At 36.6% G+C, this 22,849-nt stretch overlaps 1 protein-coding gene across 1 annotated transcript in view; it reads right to left on the reverse strand.

The window, feature by feature from the left end:
- The window catches only part of SYT16 (synaptotagmin 16), a 105,479-nt gene extending 84,365 nt beyond the window's left edge, over positions 1 to 21,114 (reverse strand). Inside the window, exon 1 of the mRNA XM_004426223.3 lies at positions 20,345 to 21,114. Within this exon, the coding sequence (XP_004426280.3) occupies positions 20,345 to 20,873 (529 nt within the window). The 5' untranslated portion in view covers positions 20,874 to 21,114. The remainder of the gene's footprint in view (positions 1 to 20,344) is intronic.
- Between the last annotated feature and the right edge of the window lie 1,735 nt (positions 21,115 to 22,849).

Consider the following 22,849-nt stretch of genomic DNA (forward strand, 5'->3'; position numbering starts at 1 on the left):
TCATCTTCCTCACACACACACACAGAAAAGATTGTATTATGAAGTAGTATGTTTCTAGAAATTATAAAAAGTATTTATAAATTTGACAAGCCACAGAATGCTAATGTAAAAGACAGTTTATAATTGCTTAGTTCTTAGTTTTCACTAAAAATTAAGGTCTGTAAGAGTTAAAAATTCTAATTAATACATGTGATTAAAGCTACTAAAAATTAATAAGGAAAACATCTTTGTATTCAAGGAAAGTATGATGTATGTTTCCAGTAAAGAAGGTATAAATAATGGAAATATTTTTGTTTGTTTTGTTAAGAAAGAAAAATTTGTCCCAAAGTACTAGGAGGAAAGAAAGAAGGCATGGGATAAATTCTGAATATAAAAAGAGAGTTATAGAAGGTTTGTGGAAGAGGAACCCTGAGGAAAGAATTTTGTGCCTGATCAAGTTGGCTAAGATTAAAATAAATTTAATTAAGTGAATAAGTTTTAATATCAAAAGTGAGCTAGTGCAAAATTAGAATCTCGTTTTCTCTCTCTTAAAAGGATAATTTTCTTGAACTTTCAGTCTGCTCTTGATAAAGAGATTATAAAAGGTTGTTCTTTAGCTTTGAGTAAGTCTACCTAAAAGACAGAAATTCTATGTTTTAGCAAAATAACTTCCTATACTCTAAAAGGCAGAAATCTCTCTTAAGAGAACTTAGGGGTTTTTTTTGTTTTTTTTTTAACAGTTTAACTCTGTATGTTTGCCTTTAACATCTTCTGCTGTCACTTGGTTAAATGGATAACTAAGCATTGTTTCACAGTGAGCATTGTTTCCTATTTGACCAAATGTTTTACAAACTTCTCATATTTTTGATGAATTTCCCCAAAATTCAAACTTTGAGAATTTCCAATGGGACCCTGGGACTTCTCAAAGAATTTGTTCTCTCTTTCTATAAAGATGGAGATATTAAAATAATTATGCTTATTTGGTATGTTAAATTACATGGGAAGCATTGTCAAATAAATGATAAACCTTCCTAGGTTATATTGTGTGGGTGAATGTTATTAAGATAAGTGTTTTAAATATATAAATAATGTTCCTAAAATTCTGATCTGTCCTGGTTGTCAGCCATATTTCTAGTTATTATCTTAAAGTGTTGTATATCACAGAAATAACCAGGTTTCTCTGTCAATTGTCCTTTTTGAGTCTTTTGTCATTTGCAGATAGTTGTTGTTTTACTCTGATGTTTTTGCAGATGTATTTCATCTTCAGAGAGATTCATGGAAAGGACTCTGACACTTGCTCTAGAACACAGGTTTCTGATAAACTTTCAGATTATAAAACTGAGCTGGGTAAAAAATTACACAACTCTAGCAGAGGAATTAATGGCCTCATAAAACTGCTAACAGAAGATTGAGACCAAGAATTGATTACATGGGACTGAATGAACTCATGAGGATGATTATAATTTTTATGACTTTTCATTTTAAATATTGCTGATCTTTAATGTTTTGTTTTTCCAGATTTAAGGAAACCTTTTTCTCTTAAATTAACTATGACTTATAGCAATTCGGTAAAATTAAAGCTTTGGAAGCAGAATTGAAACGTTTATTTTTTTCTCCCTACCTGATCCCTCCAGAATTTGGAAACTCTTATTCAGTGAATATTCTTATTTTCATCACTATATGGTTATTTGCATAGTTCAATAAGAATCTTTTCTCATAACAGGACACAATTGGAAACATTGGTTATATTACCAAAGCTTTGACTGGAATGTCATATTTGAGAGAAACATGCATAGATTTGGATATGACCTAAACAGTTTTGAGGGACAAAGATTGACTTTATGAAACAAATTAAGCCACTTGGAAATACTGGCCTGGTACCTTGCTTACAGGGTTCCCAGCAACCTTACCAGGTGAGTAAAGAAGGTCATTACCCTGGCAGGTGCAAAGAATCTCAGGATATTTTGGGGAACCTCAAGAGAAGAGAGGAATTCACTCAAATCTATAGGTATTGTAGGCGGACTCTGATGACAAGTCAGAGTTGGTTTTCCTGGCTTGGAGAGGCCTTTAAAGTTCAATCTGAGATTCCTTATGAAAAGTTCCAGCAAAGCAGACTTAAAAGAGCCTGTATGATCAATTGCTATTCTTGTGTACTTATGTAAATAATTTGGCCAAGTTTATTGAAACTAGACTTCTTTTGCAAACCAATGAGTCTTAATTTGCTATCTTTGGTAAAAATGAGGGTGATTTTAGAGAGAAAAATTATGTTTCAATGAAAACTATAGTACATATTCATGGATATTAGATTCTAGTTCTGCTAACTGTCTTTGAGGTTTTTGTTTTCTATCTGTAAATTGGACTGGATCCTGAATTCTAGTCTCCTGAAATATCTGGTTACAAATCTCCAAACTAACGTTTTCAGTTTTTTCCATCATTTTCATTTGGAATCACTGAGAACTGAAAACACCCTTTTTCCTAAAGCCCTGAAAATTGAAGCTGGACAACTTGATATAAGGGAGATTCATGCCTGTTGCTGTGTAAGCCACTCAGAAAGATACCTGAACATCCAATGACATCATCAGAGACATTTCAAACTGCAAAAGATGCTTCCACACTGACACCTAGAAATCTTCTCGACTGGCTGGCCCCTGGGCTCAGAAACTGGTTTATGATTTGCTCTGACCATTAACCTTGTTTTCCTTTTTGTTTCCCTAGAAATGCTTCTTATTAAATACCTGGTTACTTGCTTACACAATACAGGCCTAATTTTGGGAGCCCACTTACATCATCATCTTACTAAGAGACTGGTTCAATGAGGTGGAACAACCTACATCCCTTATCAGCAGGACAAAGCTAGAGCAGTCATCATCCCATTTCCCTCAAGACTGAGGAATGAACAAAAAATGAGAGGATTTGTAACCATGGGCCCTCAGGACCAGTTCAACTGACCTCTTCTCCTCAAAAGAGTAATTAAAAGTGGTTTTTCAGGAACTGAGATCCCTTGTCCAGTTCAGGCCAGTTGAGACCACCAACACATCAACTGGGCCTGTGAAAATGCCTGATAAGTGATCTTGTTGACATCAAAGGGCTAAAAACACCACCCTCAGATCATGCTAACACCACCATTTTGTGAACATGCATCTTATGAAGAGCCATGAAGCTTGACTATGTTTGCACACATCATCAACTACCTCACTTCTCCTTACCTCCAATCATCTATCTCCACACTTCAGACTGCCCTGCCCTTCATCCCATAAATTTTTCCCTAAGTCCTGGATTGGGGACACAGATCTGAGAGCACATGCCCCTGTCTCCTTGCAGATTGATCTAGCAATAAAGCTGTTTTCTTTTCCCGAAAGCCGATGCTGTAATAATTGCCTTTTTTAATGTGCATCAGGTAAGAGAACCCCAATTTTGTGTGGTAGCATGGAAGAAGACCCTTGGGCAAAGAAGAACTGTAGTTCGCAGAATTCCAGCCCCGACATCCAAAGCCGGATATAGCCAAATGGATTTGAGCTGAGAGATAATAGTTTAAAAAACCAGCACAGATCCTAATGTGTCTCCAATTTTATTTTCTTAGGAGAAAAACAAAATTTCAAATGAAATAATACAATGGTTGACTCCTGACTGTATTACCACTAGTTCTCTTCTGTCAATTTTATAGGTTTTAATCTAGAGTACCATAAATAAAATTTGGGTGGTCCATGAATCCATGAAATTTTGTTATAAAAATTTTTGATATATCATGTACGCATCTTCCTGAATTAGGAGGTTTATAACTCTCATTAAAGTTTCAAAGCAGCCTGTAACCCTCTCTAAAACGTGGTATCACTGTAGTATCAATATACCATTGATTGTGGTATCACAATCAATGAATGTTCTCATTCATTCATTATTTAAACTTGTTATGGAAAACACAGACAACTTTTAGATTCCTTTAATGCCTTAAATACACTTTTGGTTATGACACTCTTGGTTACAAGGAAAAGGAACCAATTTGAACCACCTCAAAAAAAAAAGTGAGGGAGAACAAGGGAATCTATTCAAGGGATCTCAATCGGTGAAGAAATTATCTAGTTAAAGAAAGAGGCTCAAAATAGGCTGTCTTTTTCATATATTTCATCTAAATAAACTTCAGTATATGTGCTCAAAGATTTATTTACATTGCAGAATTATTTGTAATAGTGAAAGTTTGGAAATAAATTAGGCGTTTGTAAGAATGGATAAATTAGATCAACATAAGAATGGATAAATACTACGCTAACTAATATAGTGGACTACTATATAGCAGTTAGTATAAACCAAATCTACATGTATCTGAATAACTTAGAAGCATAACATTGAGTGGGAAACAAAAACAAGTTGCAGAATAATATGTTCAATATTATATCATTTGTATAAAGTTTTAAAATATGCAAAATTGTGTTATGTGTAATTTACAAATACTTGCAGCCAAAGAATAAAAACAATGGTAATCAAAACCCCCAAATTTAGATTTGTTTTAGTCCCAGTAAGGAAAGAAAGGAAAGAAAACAGAGAGAAGTTCTCAAGGGACTCCAATTCTATCTGTCCTAGATGGCTTCTTTAAAATAAATCTGAATTAAATATGGCAAAACATTAAAATTTGGCAAAGTTAAGTGGTGCAATTGTGGGTGTTTGTTATATTATGCTGCATTTTTCTATGTTTTTGAAATGTTTCATAAATTTAAAAAGTAGGAAATGTAAAGGGCACTAAAAAACGCCATTAACACTGGCCTAGACCACCCCTGGGCATAATTAACAAGAGCTCAAAGGGAAGAGGAATTTAGAATCACATCTCAGAAACTCTCTCGATTGCAAGGCTCCTTTTCAGAAACAAGACACCCTCTCTGCAGAGGAGAAGAAAGGGGATTGACCAAAGAGACTAGAAGGGGGAAGACGAGAGGAGCATGTATTTAAAAAAGACAAACACACACAGTTAAGAATCTCCCTCAAGCAAGAAGAAACAAATAAATGAAAACAGGTCTTATTAAGTTTGAAGTCCCTACCTGGCTCCAGCTTCTTACCCATTAGGCTAGATAATTGCAAAAAGATACACCTGGTTCTATTGCTGTCTGAGTCTCAGGGCAAGGAAGACTCCTGAGCTTTTCCATTATCAAGTAATTCTATTATTAAAGAAAAATTCCTGGCTCCTTGGGTATTGTTAAAATGGAATTTAAGCTTATTTGTAGTATGTTAGCTCTAATTCCTCTAATCCATTCCTAATGATGGTAAGAATGGGAAATTAGAAAGCAAACTTTATTTTCTCATTTTAAACTTGTCCTTAAAAATGTTCCAGCATTGTATTATAATAACATCCAGAAATCAAGGTGAAAATTGAATCCACATTTTTGACTATTTGCATAAATTACATGTTCTAACTTCTGTCTATATAGGATTTTGTTACATGCCTGAAATTTCCTTTAACAATGACACAAAGTTGCAAAATAAGTAACAATGGCAAAAACAATCTCCTTGCCTTAAATGTCAAGGCTCTGAAAACCATATGTCAGCTCCTAGCATGCTCATTAATACCTAGCTTTTCTAAAACACACAAGTCAACATATCAAGAAAATTAACTCCATAAAGTTTTTAGAAAACAAATTCTGAAGCTTTTGCAGAATACTAAACCTTTTTTCGTGAATAATTCTGGATAACCAAGGAATATTTGCCATGATGGCAAATAACAAATGAAAATAAATTTAACTAGGAATAGGTTTACTTTCAAGAAAGCACTTGTGAATGAAAAAGCAAAGTTCCAGTATTGCAAATAAAAGAAAGGCTGCAACATTTCAAGTGCAGTAACACATCCAACAGAAAAAAAATGAAGCCTATATGATGTGTAAATCAACTGTATTGTATTGCCTGATATCATTTAATCTCAATTGCCACAAGCAATCTCAAGAACATCGACAGAATAAAATACCTTTAATCCATAAAAGTTTGAGACCAACCAGCAACTAAGAACAGTGTACGATTTCCCCTTCCATGTTACATTAGCCTCACAGACTAATCTAATTGAAAAGTCAAATTATATCACCATGATTTCAAAGCCTGCTGTTCTATTTTTTAAATACATTCCATCAAGCCAAAGAGTGTTTCTAAAGTTCTATATGCCAATGTACTTGGAACACATTAATTCCATTAGCAGGCTATTTCAGGAAATAGTGAACATATTTCTTGGAAACAAATACATGTGGTTAAAAAACAGCCTCAAAAAAAAAAGTATGGGGTGAAAAACTGAAAACAGAGATGATTTTTAAATGCAATTAGAATTCCTTCCCATCACATATCAAGGGTGTCATAACTGCTTCTCTACTGAGAAGTTGGTGTTTTGGATTTGGGTCTTTAAACCAAAAAGCCTATCTTGAGATGTCACTATAAGGAGTCTATCTGCCCCTTAATCATAGTCAACTGCTAAATGAAGTGTATCTATTTTCTCTGTTACATTACTATTGGCAACCAGGCCCTCAGTAAGTGCCCAGAAATGTTTCCATGGTTACAAAAAGCATTCAGCATCCCTCTTGTTTTGGGCCAATTTAGCTTAAAATCTATTGTGGAGAAAAATATGGCACGTTAAGGAACATAAAATCAAGATACAAGGTTATGAAAAGAATTCAAGGCTAAACGGGAAAAGCAGGCTTGACAAGGCTTTTTAAAAAGTGCATATAAGCCACTGATTAAAATGCTGCCTTTTCCTAGTGTATCTCCAAATACATCTCTCTAATAGACTACAAAGCAGTCCATGTCCTGAGGCTGACGTGATCCCCGGGTATAAAGAGAAAAATAAGCACATGAGGATAATTTAAGACTGTTAACCAGCAGGTAAAATTCCAAAAAACAAGTTTTTTAACATTCATATAGATGAGAATCCAGTCCCCTATCCTAGTTTCATAGGGTTCTTGGGATATTTAAATATTTTGAGGAAAGAGAGGAATAAGAGCTTTTGTTCATTGGCTACAAGGTATTTGAAGTAAATTAGTGGGCTGTATCACATCAGGGAAAGAGAGAAAGATGGAAGTTCTCTAGAGGCAACTTAGTAAAGCTCCTGCATCTATAAAGCCATGAGTGAACTGGGCCAATGGGACTGTCTCATTTTAGGTCTATGCTGCATTCCCAACCCCGCCTGCCACCAAAGAGCCAGGGAATTAAAAACATTTTTGCATCTTCTGGAACATATTAAACAAATGGTATAAGCTTTTCAATAATCTGAAGTAGAGGTCCATGGCTTACACTTATGTATATTTGTCCATTCCTGAAAGTGCTTTGTACATGGTAGGCATTCAATAAATATTTGATTAACTGAGAAGGGTCATCATACAAGACCTCTCTTTATAGAGAAATGTTTCTCCTCTAATATATCTCTGTATACATGATATCCTTTGTCATTTTCCACTGCTCTCCATTTCACTGTGAAATGGAGAGAAGCGGGTGAGATTTAAGGTCACAATGCTATTAAGGCTTAATATGAAGATTTTTACTTCCAGGAAGACAGAATAGATATACTTTTCCCTATTATACCCCTAAATACAACCAAAATCTCTAGACAATGTACATAAAACAAAGATAAGAAGACTGAAAGGGGAGGAGAACTCAAGATGGTGGTGTATGCAGACTCTGAACTCACCTCCTCCCGCAGACACAGCCAATTTACAACTACTCGTGGAAAAACTACCCCTGAGACAGAACTGAAAACTGGATAAGAGGAACTCCTGCAACAAAGGACAATCCTAATCGAGGTAGAAGAGGCAGAAATTCCCTTCTGGAGAGGAAAAACGCCGCCTTCACAAGCCGCAGCACCTCACGGCTGCCCAGGAGCAGCCCAAAGGTACGCAACCTCCCTGGAGGAGTGGGGCCCTGAGCCGGGGAGCGCCCCCACTGTGGGCATTTTGTGGACCCAGCACAATCGAGACGAGTGGCATAATATCTGACTTTGCCTGCTACTAAAACATTGGGGAGTACACCCAGAAAAGCTGGTTCACAAAGAAATTAAAACCAGCTCTTAGAGGGCCCAAGCGCAAACTCACCCGCTTCAGAAAGCAACCTAAAATCACCAGAAAGAAAGGTGCACAGTGCTTTGGTGAAAAGAGCCTCACCTGATAGGCCCTGAGTGCATCTCTGGGGACTGGGACATTGGTGGCAGCCATTGTTGTGGCATGGTGTGGGTGTGCTGACACAGATGCCATTGGAGTTCTCCCTGGGGCCTGTTAGCCCAGGTCTGCCCCACCCACTAGAGCACCGATTTAATCCAGTTCAGACAGGGCAGGCAGCCCACCCTAGAGACTGGCCCCACCCAACAAGCCCTCAGGCAACTTGTGGGCCTGCATAGATTGGTGACTGGATTCTCTGCAGCCTGGCAACTGAGCCCACTTCAGTAGGGCAAGGCGTGCACAAGGAGCAGGTGGAGAATGTGGGGCAGTGGTGGAGTGTGTGGGGCTCCCGCCGTGGAGAGACTGGGTCCACTTCAGGAGGTCGGGGCACGCACACGGGGCAGGACTGTGTTGACTGTGTGTGTGGACCTGTGGGCGGCAGGGCTTGTCAGCTGCAGAGCTTGTCAGCTGCAGAAGACTTGTGCTTCTCAAAGACCCACATAGGGGGTTTGCCCCACCTTCCACAGCCTGAAACAATTGGGTGCACCTGTGCCTGAGGCCAGCCCCACCCAGCTGCAATCCTCAGAGAGCTGACAAGAGACCTAAAGGCTGGAGGCTTATAGCAATTGTAAGCCCCTGAGCCTAACAACCTGCCACGCTGGGGGCCTACTCACTTAAAAGAAATACTGCAACACAAATGTATTAGAACTTGCAGCCAACTATGCTGGGGCTCCCCACACCTGATAAAGAGACTTAAGGGCCGACAACAACTACAAGCAGCTGAGCATTACAACAGCTGGCCAGGAGCATAACTCAGCCTCCCTGGGTGCCTACAGGGAGAGCAAACAGGCCACAACAGAAAAACACACGTAACCCACATAGGGGTCATCCCTGGAGCATTGAGAACTGAGGGAAGCACACTGCAGACATCCTAAGGCATCACTTACATAAGGTCACCTATCCAAGAACAGGAGACGTAGCTGACCTACCTAATACGTAGACACAAGCACAGGGAAAGAGGCAAAATGAGGAGGCAAAGGAATACATTCCAAGTAAGGGAACAGGACAAAACCCCAGAAAAGGAACTAAGTGAAACAGAAATGAGCAACCAACCCAACAGAGAGTTCAAACAAAGAGTGCGAAGGATGCTCACTGATCTGGGGAGAAGAATAGATGAACTCAGTGAGAATGTCAACAAAGAAATGGAAGATATAAAAAAGAACCAATCAGAAATGAAGAATACAAGGCTGGAAATGAAAAATTCACTAGAGGGACTCAAAAGCAGAGTAGAGGATACAGAAGAACGGATCTGTGAGCTGGATGAAAGACTAGAAGAAATTACCCAAGCTGATCAGGTAAAAGAGAAAAGAATTAAAAAGAGTGAGGACAGTCTAAGGGACCTCTGGGAGAACATCAAGCGCACTAACATCCGTGTTATAGGTGTCCCAGAAGGAGAAGAGCGAGACAAAGGGGCAGAGAATCTATTTCAAGAAATAATAGATGAAAACTTCCCTAACATAAGGAAGCAAACAGACATCCAGGTACAGGAAGCACAGAGAGCCCCAAACAAGATAAACCCAAAGAGCCCCACACCAAGGCACATCATAATCAAAATGTCCAGAATTAAAGATAAAGAGAGAATCCTAAAAGCCGCAAGAGAAAGACAAGTTACATACAAAGGAAACCCCATAAGGCTATCAGCTGACTTCTCAGCAGAGACCTTACAGGCTAGAAGAGAGTGGCATGATATATTTAAAGTGCTAAAAGGAAAAAACTTACAGCCAAGAATACTCTACCCAGCAAGGATATCATTCAAAATGGAAGGAGAGATCAAAAATTTCCCAGACAAGCAAAAATTAAAGGAGTGTGTCACCAAGAAACCAGTGCTACACGAAATGTTAAAGGGACTGATTTAAGGGGAAAAGAGAAGACCACAAATAGGAAAAATTATCTATTTGCATGATAAGAGGGTAATGGATACAAATGCACAAAAAAGAGGTTAGATATGATATCAAAAACATAAAATGAGGGAGGAGGGGAGTTGAAGAGTAGAGCTTTCAGATAGAGGTCAAACTAAAGAGACCATCAATTCTGTATAGAAGGAGAAAGGAACAGAGAAGGACTACTAAAACACTGAGAAAAAAAAAGTTAAAAAATGGCAGTAAGTACATACTTATCAATAGCTACTTTAAATGGCAATGGACTAAATTCTCCAATTAAAAGGCATAGGGTGGCTGATTGGATAAAATAACAAGACCCATATATATGCTGCATACAAGAGACATACTTCAAACCTAAAGACACTCACAAACTGAAAGTGAAGGGATGGAAAAAGATACTCTACACAAATGGCAATGAAAAGAAAGCTGGGGTAGCAATATTCATATCAGATAAAATACACTTTAAAACAAAAACTGTAAAAAGAGACAAAGAAGGGCATTACATAATGATCAAGGGAACAATCCAACAAGAGGATAAAACACTTGTAAATATCTACCCACCCAATGTAGGTGCACCGAAATATATAAAGCAATTATTAACAGACATAAAAAGAGAAACAGACAGTAACACAAGAATAGTAGGGGACTTTAACACTCCACTTACACCAACGGATAGATCATCCAAACAGAAGATCAATAAGGAAACATTGGCCATAAATGACCACTAGAACAGATGGACCTAGTAGATATATACAAAGCATTCCATCCAAAAACCGAAGAATACACGTTCTTTTCAAAGGCACACGGAACATTCTCCAGGATTGATCACATATTAGGCCACAAAACAAGTCTCCATAAATTTAAGAAGATTGAAATAATACCAAGAATCTTTTCTGACCACAACCGTATGAAACTAGAAATCAACTATAGGAAGAAAATCAGAAAAGCCACAAATACGTGGAGATTGAACAAAATGCTACTGAACAATGACTGGGTCAACGAAGAAATCAAAGAAGAAATCAAAAAATACCTGGAGACAAATGAAAATGAAAATACAACATGCCAGAATTTATGGGATACAGCAAAAGCGGTTCTAAGAGGGAAGTTTATAGCAGTACAGGCCTATCTCAACAAACAAGAAAAATCTCAAATAAACAATCTAACAATGCACCTAAAGGAACTGGAAAAAGAAGAACAAACAAAGCCCAAAATCAGTAGAAGAAGGGAAATAATAAAAATCAGAGCAGAAATAAATGAAATAGGGACCAAAAAAAATAGAAAAAATTAATAAAACCAAGAGCTGCTTCTTTGAAAAGATAAACAAAATTGACAAACCCTTAGCTAGACTCACCAAGAAAAAAAGAGAGAAGGCACAAATAAGTAAAATCAGAAATGAAAGAGGAGAAATTACAACAGACACATCAGAAATACAAAAGATTATAAGAGAATACTATGAAAAGCTATATGCCAACCAATTTGACAATCTGGAAGAAATGGATAAATTCTTAGAATTATACAACCTTCCAAAACTGGATCAAGAAGAAGTAGAGAATTTGAATAGACGAATCACCAGTAAGGAGATCGAAACAGTAATCAAAAACCTCCCCAAAAATAAAAGTCCAGGACCAGACGGCTTCCCTGCTGAATTCTACCAAACATTCAAAGAAGACTTAATATCTATCCTTCTCAAACTCTTGCAAAAAATTGAGGAGTGGGGGAAGCTCCCTAACTCATTCTACGAAGCCGACATTACCCTGATACCAAAATCAGACAAGGACAACACAAAAAAAGAAAATTACAGGCCAATATCACCGATGAACATCGATGCAAAAATATTCAACAAAATACTAGCAAATCGCATACCACAATACATTAAAAAGATTATACACCATGATCAAGTGGGATTTATTCCAGGGATGCAGGGATGGTTCAACATTCACAAATCAATCAACGTAATACACCATATTAATAAAATGAAGAATAAAAATCACATGATCATCTCAATAGATGCAGAGAAAGCATTTGACAAGATACAGCATCCATTTATGATAAAAACTCTGAATAAAATGGGTATAGAAGGAAAGTACCTCAACATAATAAAGACCATATATGACAAACCCACAGCTAATATCATCCTCAATGGTGAAAAACTGAAAGCTATCCCTCTAAGAACAGGAACCAGACAAGGATGCCCACTGTCACCACTCCTATTTAACATAGTATTGGAAGTCCTAGCCAGAGCAATCAGGCAAGAGAAAGAAATAAAAGGGATCCAAATTGGAAAGGAAGAAGTGAAACTGTCACTATTTGCAGATGACATGATTTTATATATAGAAAACCCTAAAGAATCCACCAGAAAACTTTTAGAAGTAATAAACGAATATGGTAAAGTTGCAGGATACAAAATCAACATGCAAAAATCAGTTGCATTTCTGTACACTAACAACGAAGTAGCAGAAAGAGAAATTAAGAATACCATCCCATTTACAATTGCAACAAAAAGAATAAAATACCTAGGAATAAACTTAACCAAAGAGGTGAAAGAGCTGTATGTGGAAAACTATAAAACATTGCTGAAAGAAATTGAAGAAGACACAAAGAAATGGAGAGATATTCCATGCTCTTGGATTGGAAGAACTAACATAGTTAAGATGTCCATACTTCCTAAAGCAATCTACAGATTCAATGCAATCCCTATCAAAGTTCCAACAACATTTTTCACAGAAATAGCACAAAGAATCCTAAAATTTATATGGAACAAAAAAAGACCCCAAATAGGTAAAGGAATTCTGAGAAAAAAGAACAAAGCTGGAGGTATCACACTCCTTGATTTCAAAATATACTACAAAGCTATAGTAGCCAAAACAGCATGGTACTGGCACAAAAACAGACACACAAATCAATGGAATAGAATCGAAAACCCAGAAATAAACCCACACATCTTTGGACAGCTAATCTTCAACAAAGGAGCCAAGAACATACAATGGAGAAAAGAAAGTCTCTTCAACAAATGGTGTTGGGAAAACTGGACAGCCACATGCGAAAAAATGAAAATAGATCCTTACCTTACACGATACACAAAAATTGACTCCAAATGGATTAAATACTTGAATGTAAGACCTGAAACTATGAAACTTCTAGAAGAAAACATAGGCAGTACGCTCTTTGACATCGGTCTTAGCAACATATTTTCAAGCACCATGTCTGACCAGGCAAGAGAAACAATAGAGAAAATAAACAAATGGGGCTACATCAAACTAAAAAGCTTCTGCACAGCAAAGGAAATCATCAACAAAACGAAAAGACAACCTAACAATTGGGAGAAGATATTTGCAAACCATACATCCAATAAGGGGTTAATCTCCAAAATATATAATGAACTGATACATCTCAACAACAAAAAAACTAACAACCCAATTAAAAAATGGGCAAAAGACCTGAACAGACATTTCTCCAAAGAAGATATACAGATGGCCAACAGACACATGAAAAGATGTTCAACATCATTAACTATCAGGGAAATGCAAATCAAAACTACAATGAGATACCACCTCATGCCCATCAGAATGGCTATAATTAACAAGACAGGAAACAACAAGTGTTGGAGAGGATGTGGAGAGAAGGGAACTCTCATACACTGCTGGTGGGAGTGCAAACTGGTGCAGCCACTATGGAAGGCGGTATGGAGATTCCTCCAAAAATTAAGGATAGAACTACCATATGACCCAGCTATTCTACTGCTGGATATTTATCCAAAGAACTTGAAAACACGAATGCGTAAAGATACATGCACCCCTGTGTTCATTGCAGTGTTATTCACAATTGCCAAGACTTGGAAGCAACCTAAGTGCCCATCAAGGGACGAATGGATAAAGAAGATGTGGTATATATACACAATGGAATACTACTCAGCCATAAGAAACGATGAAATCCAGCCATTTGTGACAACATGGATGGACATTGAGGGTATTATGCAAAGTGAAATAAGTCAGAGGGAGAAGGTCAAATACCGTATGATCTCACTCATTCAGTAGTAGATAATAACAACAACAAACACACACATAGAGACAGAGATTGGATTGGTGGTTACCAGAGGGGAAGGGGTGAGGGAGGAGGGTGAAAGGGATAATTTGGCACATGTGTGTGGTGATTGGTTGTAATTAGTATTTGAGTGGTGAACATAATGTAATCTATGCAGAAATAGAAGTATAATGATGTACACCTGAAATTTATACAATGTTATAAACCAATGTTACTGCAATAAACAAAAAATTTAAAAAAAAATACCACACACAAAAAAATAATGCTGATGCAAAACATTCCAGTTATCCATTGTTACATTTTAAAAAATCAACCAAAATTTAGTGGCACATAGTAATAATTATTGCAGGTAAGATCTACTGATGGATCCTAAAATTAGTGGGCAAAATTTTGAGGAGAAACAGGATCTTTGAATAGTCTTAAAGTATCTCCCCCAAAATATTTATTAATTGCTAAAGGAAAAATAGTAACTTTACAGTGCAGAAAGCTGGCAGACACCACCTTAACCAAGTTTTCAAGGTTAACATCACCAATAATAAGATATATCAATAGCAGGTACCCTGAGAGTGGCTGACTGAGAGCACATAACTTCTAGGGTATTCTTGCCAAAACTGCATAACCTCCATCTAACGACGAGAAAACATCAGACAAACTGAAATTGAAGGATATTTTACAATATAACTGACCAGTGCTCTCCAAACGTGTCAAGATGATGAAAGACGAGGAAAGAAGGAGGAACTGTCACAAATTGGAGGAGACTAAGGAGACATTACAACCAAATGCAATATGGGATCCTAGATTGGATACTAGAAAATAAAAAGGATATTAGCGGAAAAACTGGTGAAATGTTAAGAAGGTCTGTAGTTTAACTAGTAGTACTGTAATATTTTAATTTCTTAGTTTTGATCATTGTACTATGGTTATACAAGATGCTAACATTAGGGGATGCTGGGTGAAGAGTATATAGGAACTCTGTATTATTTTGCAACTTTTCTGTAATTTTAAAATTATTTCAAAATAAAAAGTAAAAAACAAAACAAAAAAAATATTTTGGGATGCAGATAAAGCAGTTTTTAAAAGAAAATTTATATATTAAATGATTATATTAGAAAAAAAAATTATACCCAAAGCAAGAAGGGATAATAAAGTTAATAGCAGAAATCAATGAAATTATGAAAAGAAAAATAGAGAAAAATTAATGAAACCAAAAACTAGTTCTTTGAAAAAATAGAGATATATAGATAGATAATCCTCTACCTAGACCTCACTCCCTGCAAAAAAAAAAGAAGACATAAATTACCAATAGCAGGAAATAAAGATGGAGATCATCATAAACCCTACAAACACTAAAAAGATAGCAAGGAAATACTATGTCCATAAATTTAACAACATACATGAAATGAAAAAAATTCTTGAAAAACACCACTGCCAAAAACCACTCAAGAAAAAGACAGAACTTGAATAATCCTATACATACTACAGAAATTGAATTTGTCTTTCAAAATCTTCCCACAAAAAAAAATTCTAAGCTCAGTTGTCTTCACTGGAAAATTCTAGTAAACATTTAAGAAATAAATAATACTAATTTAACACAACTTTGTCCAGATTATAGGAAAGGAAAAACATTTCACAGCTCATTTTATGAGGCCAGCATTACCCAGATACCAAAACCAGACAAAGATATTGCAAGAAAACTACAGATGAATAACCCTAATGAAAATGGATGAAAAAAAATCCTCCAAAATACTAGCACATCAAATCCAGCAATATATGAAAAGAAATAGTATATCATGACCAAGTGGATTTTATCCCAGATATGCAAGACTGGTTCAACACTCAAAAATTAGTCAGTATAATTCATTTCAGTGTAATTCAGACTAAACAAGAAAAATCATATGATCATCTCAACAGATGCAAAACAGCATTTGACAGAATTCAACATCCTTTTTGATAAAAACTCTCAGCAAAGTGGAATAGAAGGGAACTTCTTCAATATAATAAAGAGTATCTACAGAAACATATACCTAACTACTAACGAACAGTGAAAGACAAAGCTTTTCCACTAAGTTCAAGGAACAAGGCAAAGATATCTACTTTCAACACTCTTATTCAACACGATAATGTGTAATCAGTCAAGAAAAAGAAATACTAGACATGGATATCGGAGAGAAAGAAATAAAACTGTCATTTCTCTCACTGATAATATTACTGTTTATGTAGAAAATCCCAAAAAAGTTACAAAGAAAACCTATTAGAACTAATCAGAGAAATTAGGGAGGTTGCATAATACAAGGTTATTATACAAAAAATCAATCGTATTTCTACATACTAGCAAGTAGCAATTGGAAAATGAAAGTGATAAAACTACTGTTTACAATAGTATCAAAGAAAAAGGAAATACTTAGGTATAAATCTAACAAAATATGTATGAGACCTATATACTGGAAACTACAAAACAGATTAAAAATTTCTAAGAAATAAATAAATGAAATGATACCATGTTCATGGATTGAAAAACAAAATATTATTAGCATGCCAATCTCTCCAAACTGATCTACGCATTCAATACAATTCCAATCAAATTCGCAGCAGAATTTCTGTAAAAATTAATAAGATTATTCTAAAAATGATATGGAAAAGCAAATTAACTAGAATAGTCAAACAATTTTTTAAAAATAATAAAGTTGGAGGGCTCACACTACCTGACTTCAAGACATTATAAAGCTTTAGTAATCAAGACAGTGTGCTATTGGAGAAAGAATACAAATATAGATTAATGGGAAAATATAAAGAGTCCAAAAATAGACCCACATATATACAGATAATAGATTTCTGACAAAGATGCCAAAGCATACAATGCAGAAAGGATAGTCATTTCAACAAATGGTGTAGGAATGACTAGACATCTATATGGGGGAGGGTGGGGAGAGAAACTTCAATCCATACCACACATCATATAAAAAATTACTTCAAAATGGATCATAGCCCTAAATGTAAAACCGTAACTCTAAAATTCCTAGAATAAAACAGAAAAAAATCTTTGTGATTCTTGGTTATACAAGATCTCTTAGACATGATACCAAAAGCACAATTCATGAAAGAAAAACTTGATAAGTTGGATTTCATCTAATTAAGAATCTCTGTTCTTTGAGGGACATTGTTAAGAGAATGAAAAGACAAGCCACAAAACTGGGAGAAAATATTTGTAAATCATATACCTGAAAAGTAACTCATATTCAGAATATAAGCATAACTCTCAAATCTCAAAAATAAGAAAATAATTCAATAAAAGTGGGTAAAAGGTTTGAAGACTTTACCAAAGAAGCTATTCAGATGACAAATAACTACAAGCTCAATGTCATTAGTTATCAAGGAAATGCAAATTAAAGCCAAAATGAGATGTTAATACCTATGAAGGATCTGAGATTTTACCCTACTTGCCCCCTAACGAGTTAGCCTGCTACAGTTTTATGGACCTTGGGTAGAAGACACAAGACTTCTGGGTCAGAGACAAAGGACAGTTTATTACTCACAGCACAGCAAGCAACATGAGCTTCACATTCACATAGGTTCTCCACCCTCCAGGTACCACAGGGGCAATGCAGAGGCAGGCTCAGATAGATATCGTGCATGCAGCGGGTTTATGTCATAGCCAAGGAAGACTAAGCTTGAAAAATCTCTGTCATTTGCAAGCAAATCCGCCTGAGCTTTGCCCTAAAGAGAGACATTATCTTTATTAGACAGCAAACAAATCTTTCCTCTGCTCTGGAAAGAGACAATATCTCTATCCTCCAAGGCTCACTGTCACACAAACATCCTTGAAAAGATAACCTAAAACAAAAGGCTGTTTGTGGCTCTGTTCACAGGACATGCAAAAAACCGAGACCAATAGAGAATTATCTCCCAACGTGAGCTATCACTACACATGAGAACGGCTAAAACAATTTTCTTAATATGAACAAGACCACCAAGTGTTGGTGAGAATATGAATGACTAGAAATCTCATACATTACTTTTGGAAATGCAAAATGGTACTTTGGAAAACAGTGGAATATTTTTTATAAAGTTAAACACATACTTTCCACATGATCCAGCAATCCCACTCCTAGGTATTTACCTAATTGAAATGAAAACATATTCACACAAAAACCTGTTTTGCAAATGCTTATAACAGTTTTATTCATATTGTTAAAAACTAGAAACAATCCAAATATCCCTTAGTTGATGAATAATCAACAAACTATGGTGCATTCATGCAATGGAATACTATTCAGCAATAAAAAGGTCAAACTACTGAAACACACAACAACATGGATGAACCTCAAACACATTATGATAAGCGCATCATGAAAGAAGCCAGACTCAGAAGCCTGCATGATTCCATTTATATGACATTCTGGAAAAGACAAAATGATCAAGACAGAAACTATATCAGCAACTGCCAGGAGCTGGAGGTAGGGGAAAGGACTGACTGCAAAGGGACTTGGTGGAATTTTTGAGGTGATGGACTGTTTTGTATCTTGATGGTGGTGGTGGTTACAAGACTGTGTGTGTTTGTCAAAACTCACTGTGCACTAAGAAGGATGGATTTTACTGTATGTAAATTATATCTTTAAAAAGGAAAAAAGAGAGAGAGAATATGTATAAATTCTAGAATCAGACTGCCTGAGCTCTGCCTTTTTCTAAATGTGGATCTTGGGTATATTCTCAAACTCTCTAAGCATCAATTTTCTCAACTGTGAAGTGAGAATAATAATAGTATTTACTTCTTAGAGTTGTTAGCTTTCCTTGTTGGTGTTCCATCATTAATCATTATTTGATATCCTATTATATACACAATATTGTGCTTGATACAGTTAAGGATGCAGAAATGAGTCTGTGGCACGGCCCCTGCCTTCCAGGAGGCTGCAATCTAGTGAATAAACATCTCCTGAATGGACAAATAAAAACAATTGTTTTACTGCCATTAGATTATTACAATTACAAAAATTAACAAAAGCCAGTGTTAAGAAACTATTAGGCCAAAATCATGTTAATAATTTTAAATAAAGTTAACTTTAGCAAGAATTTTCTAAAATAGAAATTTCAAGTCAAATCTAAGAAATCCTATTGGTAACCTAGATATTTCTAGAATTATCTCTACAGATAATTTTAAAAGACTTAAAATTTCATTTATTTATAGTTTATCAGCTTCAGAAAGAATATCAGCCTATCTTGTCTTCACCGATTTATTCTAGCATTTCACTATTACTTTGAGTAAGAGTATCAAGAAAGCATTATGAAAACAATATGAAATTATGTATCCTCATTTACCAAGACTTCATGTAACTGGATAAAACATTTCCCTAAAAATATAAAGCTAAGAGGAATCACGGAAAATGGATGAAGAGACTATGAGGTATTTCAGAAAAGTCTGCTCCCTCCAACAAGAAGAGAATTAATGACTTCACCTTTACATCACGTAAAAGACCCAATAATCTGTGTGACCTATGTATGCGTTACAACACATCACATATACATACCAACTCCTTTCTTTGCATATCATGTACCTCTCTCCCTCGACCATGAGAAACGTCCTTATGTCAGGCTTACAGTATTAAAGCATGAGAAATTCATGCCAGAACATACTATAGCTCCTTTTACAGAGTTAATCATATTTTCACCATATTCATTATACATTTATTGAAGGTCCATTAAATGCTCAGCTCTGACAGGATAAAGCTCCATAGGCAGTTTGTTTTAAACGTGTCCTTTCCATTCAAAGCTAAAAGAAAATCAAGCTATTCTTATTCCAAAGATTTCCTATCTACTGTCATTTCACATCACATCTCGGCGACACACTGTGAGAAGTGTTCTTGGAGTGTTATCAACTAAAAACTTTGCAACAAGTACGGCTTTTTGCACAGGATTTCACACTGAATAATATAGTAACATCTAGAGATTCCTAACCTAGTAAAAAAAGGAGAATATTTTTAAAGACGTTTTAAAAAGCACAACATATGCAGAGGGGCTTCTCAACACAACTCACAGACTCATTTTCACCATTTCATTTGCTCAGAACTATTGCGTTGGATTATGGAGCCCACAAACAGATCTTCCAAAGTTTTATATATTGAAAATATTTCTAAGGATTACATCTCTCAATAAGAAGTCAGTATGTAGAAAGTATAAGAAAGAGAAAAATAAAATTCATATGATAACTAAGACAAGTCAAAGTAAAATGAGTAGAAATGTCCTTTGGGAGAACCCAGAGAAAATGATCATTGGCTAGCTTACCTTGCTTTTGTCCATTAACATTTTCTAAAACACCAGAGAGCTGGCTGTCAAAGCTGTGTTGAAGGCCACTCCTTTGCTTTTCAAGGTGATGTTCTTCCTCAGCAATAGAAGAAAGCACATGTGGTGGCTTTTGGTCATCAAGGGTCTGATTGGGCCACTGGGACATTATGGAACATGAGTCCTTTGCATTTGCATGTCGGCTAAGTCTGGGGCTTGCACTTTGGGGAGAGTCCTGCAAATCACTATTACAACAGGAAAAATGATCCACTTCAAGAAACAAAGAATTTGCATCTTCTTGACTCCAATCATTGCCTTGTTCTTCATCTTCAAAGTAAGTTTCCTGAATCTGAATATCATCTAAGTCCTGGTCTAGCTTGTCACTCAATTTAGAGTCTTGTTTGCTCAAGTTAACCAGCGAAGCAGATAGTGTATCTCCTGCTTGCTGGAGAGCTTCATAAACCCGAGATATCCAGGAAGAGAGAGGCTGGAAGAAGTTCTGAACTTCCTGAGACGCCATGGCCAACACCATGGCCAGCTATTTGATGTCTACAAGTCCGCTTGTTCAGTTCCTTCAGCACTCTGGACTTAACGTGAACTACAGAATAAGCAGGATGAGAAATTAAATTGGAGGTCTCTTAATGGCTGTCAATATTTCACTCTCAAAACTTCTCAGCTGAAACAGAGGAAAGAAATACTTATACCTGTTAAAGTTACAACTTCAGACTCATCACCAGATACCTACAATCAATGCCAAACAGGATTTGGAGACAAAAAGAGATCATCATTGAAATCTTAAGGCAACTAAATAAAAATGACTGTGAAAGTCTAAATGTATTTCAATGCCTATTCAATTCCACAGGCATGTGCAAAATTTCCATTAGCAGTAATGGGCTCTATTCACATGGACTAAGAGAAGTCTATCCCCCATAGACCATACTTAATAGTGTGAAAAGGATAAATGAATCTTCATTAAGAGGCACTTGGACATGACATTTCAAAATACAAGAAAGGTTGGATGCTTCATCTACGAACCTGCAGATCCCAGAGAGCAGGCTAATAAGCATCTCTGCTTCATGACACGCAGATTTATCCTTTCAAAGGAAATGGGCTCCTGGAATTAAAAAGCTTTTAACAAATCTTAAAATAGGCTCTTATATCTTTATGCAATTTCTAGAAATTATATCTATTCTTGGGAAGCAAACAACCAGTGAAAAACTGAGGGTGGCAAGTGGATTATGCAGCTTCCTGGAGACATGTCCCTAGCACGTTGTTTCCCTTGTCTATGTTCCAACCTGCCAAAGTCAGCCCCCCGACAACCTGTGAGACTTCTGAGAGAACTTCTTCCCACAAGATTCAAACCTGAAGGAGGCAACTACAGGCCATCAACCAAGCAACAGGGCATGATGAAGACTTTGGAACTCAATATCTATACTTTTACATATATATATGCATACAAACATATACTATGTATACGTAGGCATACGTATGTGTATTATGTGTGTGTATATGTATCTTACTGCCTTTACATTGCTCATCAACAGCTCAGGATGAATGTTATAAATGACAGCAGAGCCTAAATTCACTACCTGCACTTTACTCCATCTCTTTTATAGCAATAGCTTCCTTCCGACCAAATCTACCAGCAGTCCCTTACGGTTCAGCCCACTTGACCCCAGGCTTCTGCATTTGATATGACTGCCTACATTCTCCTAAAAATCTCTCTCTAGGTTTTGTGACAGCCATTCATGCATGCATTGATTCATTCAAGAAACAAATATTGATTAAGTGCTGGGCAAAATGCCAGGTGTAAGATAACCCTGAGGTCTCTGTCCCCATGGAGCCCACATTCCAGTTAAAGGGAAACTGAGCTCTCTGCACTTTCACCTTATCCTGAATAATTCATGTGTCTGTCTTTCAGGCTCTTCCTTGTCTTCCCACAAACTACATATATGCAACCACTCATTGTCCTGTGGTTGCTCCTCCTCCCCCTTTATGCTCATCAGCTGGGAGAGCTGATCCATCTATAAGTCTCAATTAACACTTTTATTTTTAATTCCAAAATATACATCTCCAGCCCTTAGCTCAATCCCTCTTTCCAGACTTGCATCTCTCATTATTAAGCCAGTGGTTCTCAAACTCGGCTGTGTCAGGATCCCCTGATGAGCTAATAAAGAACACAGAGGCCCAGGCAGGTTGAAGGAATAGGCCCTGGACCTTTGTATTTTTGTCAAGTTCTCGGGGTGATTCTGACACCCACCAAAGTTTGAGAAATGCTGATCTAAGGAAGTAATACACATGGGCATCTCACCAAAATCTCAGATTCAGCTCATCAAAACCTAGCACATCCCATTTGCTACAACAGGCGTTCAGTACTGGACTCACAACATTCTAGGGGCTGTGTATTTCTCTCTTCAACACTCCCCCCTTGGGCTGGCCCCGTGGCTTAGCGGTTAAGCGCGTGCACTCCGCTGCTGGCGGCCCGGGTTCGGATCCCTGGCGTGCACC

Source organism: Ceratotherium simum, chromosome 24, assembly GCF_057802395.1.
Source record: "Ceratotherium simum simum isolate JZ-2026a chromosome 24, ASM5780239v1, whole genome shotgun sequence".
Classification (NCBI taxonomy): Eukaryota; Metazoa; Chordata; class Mammalia; order Perissodactyla; family Rhinocerotidae; genus Ceratotherium; species Ceratotherium simum.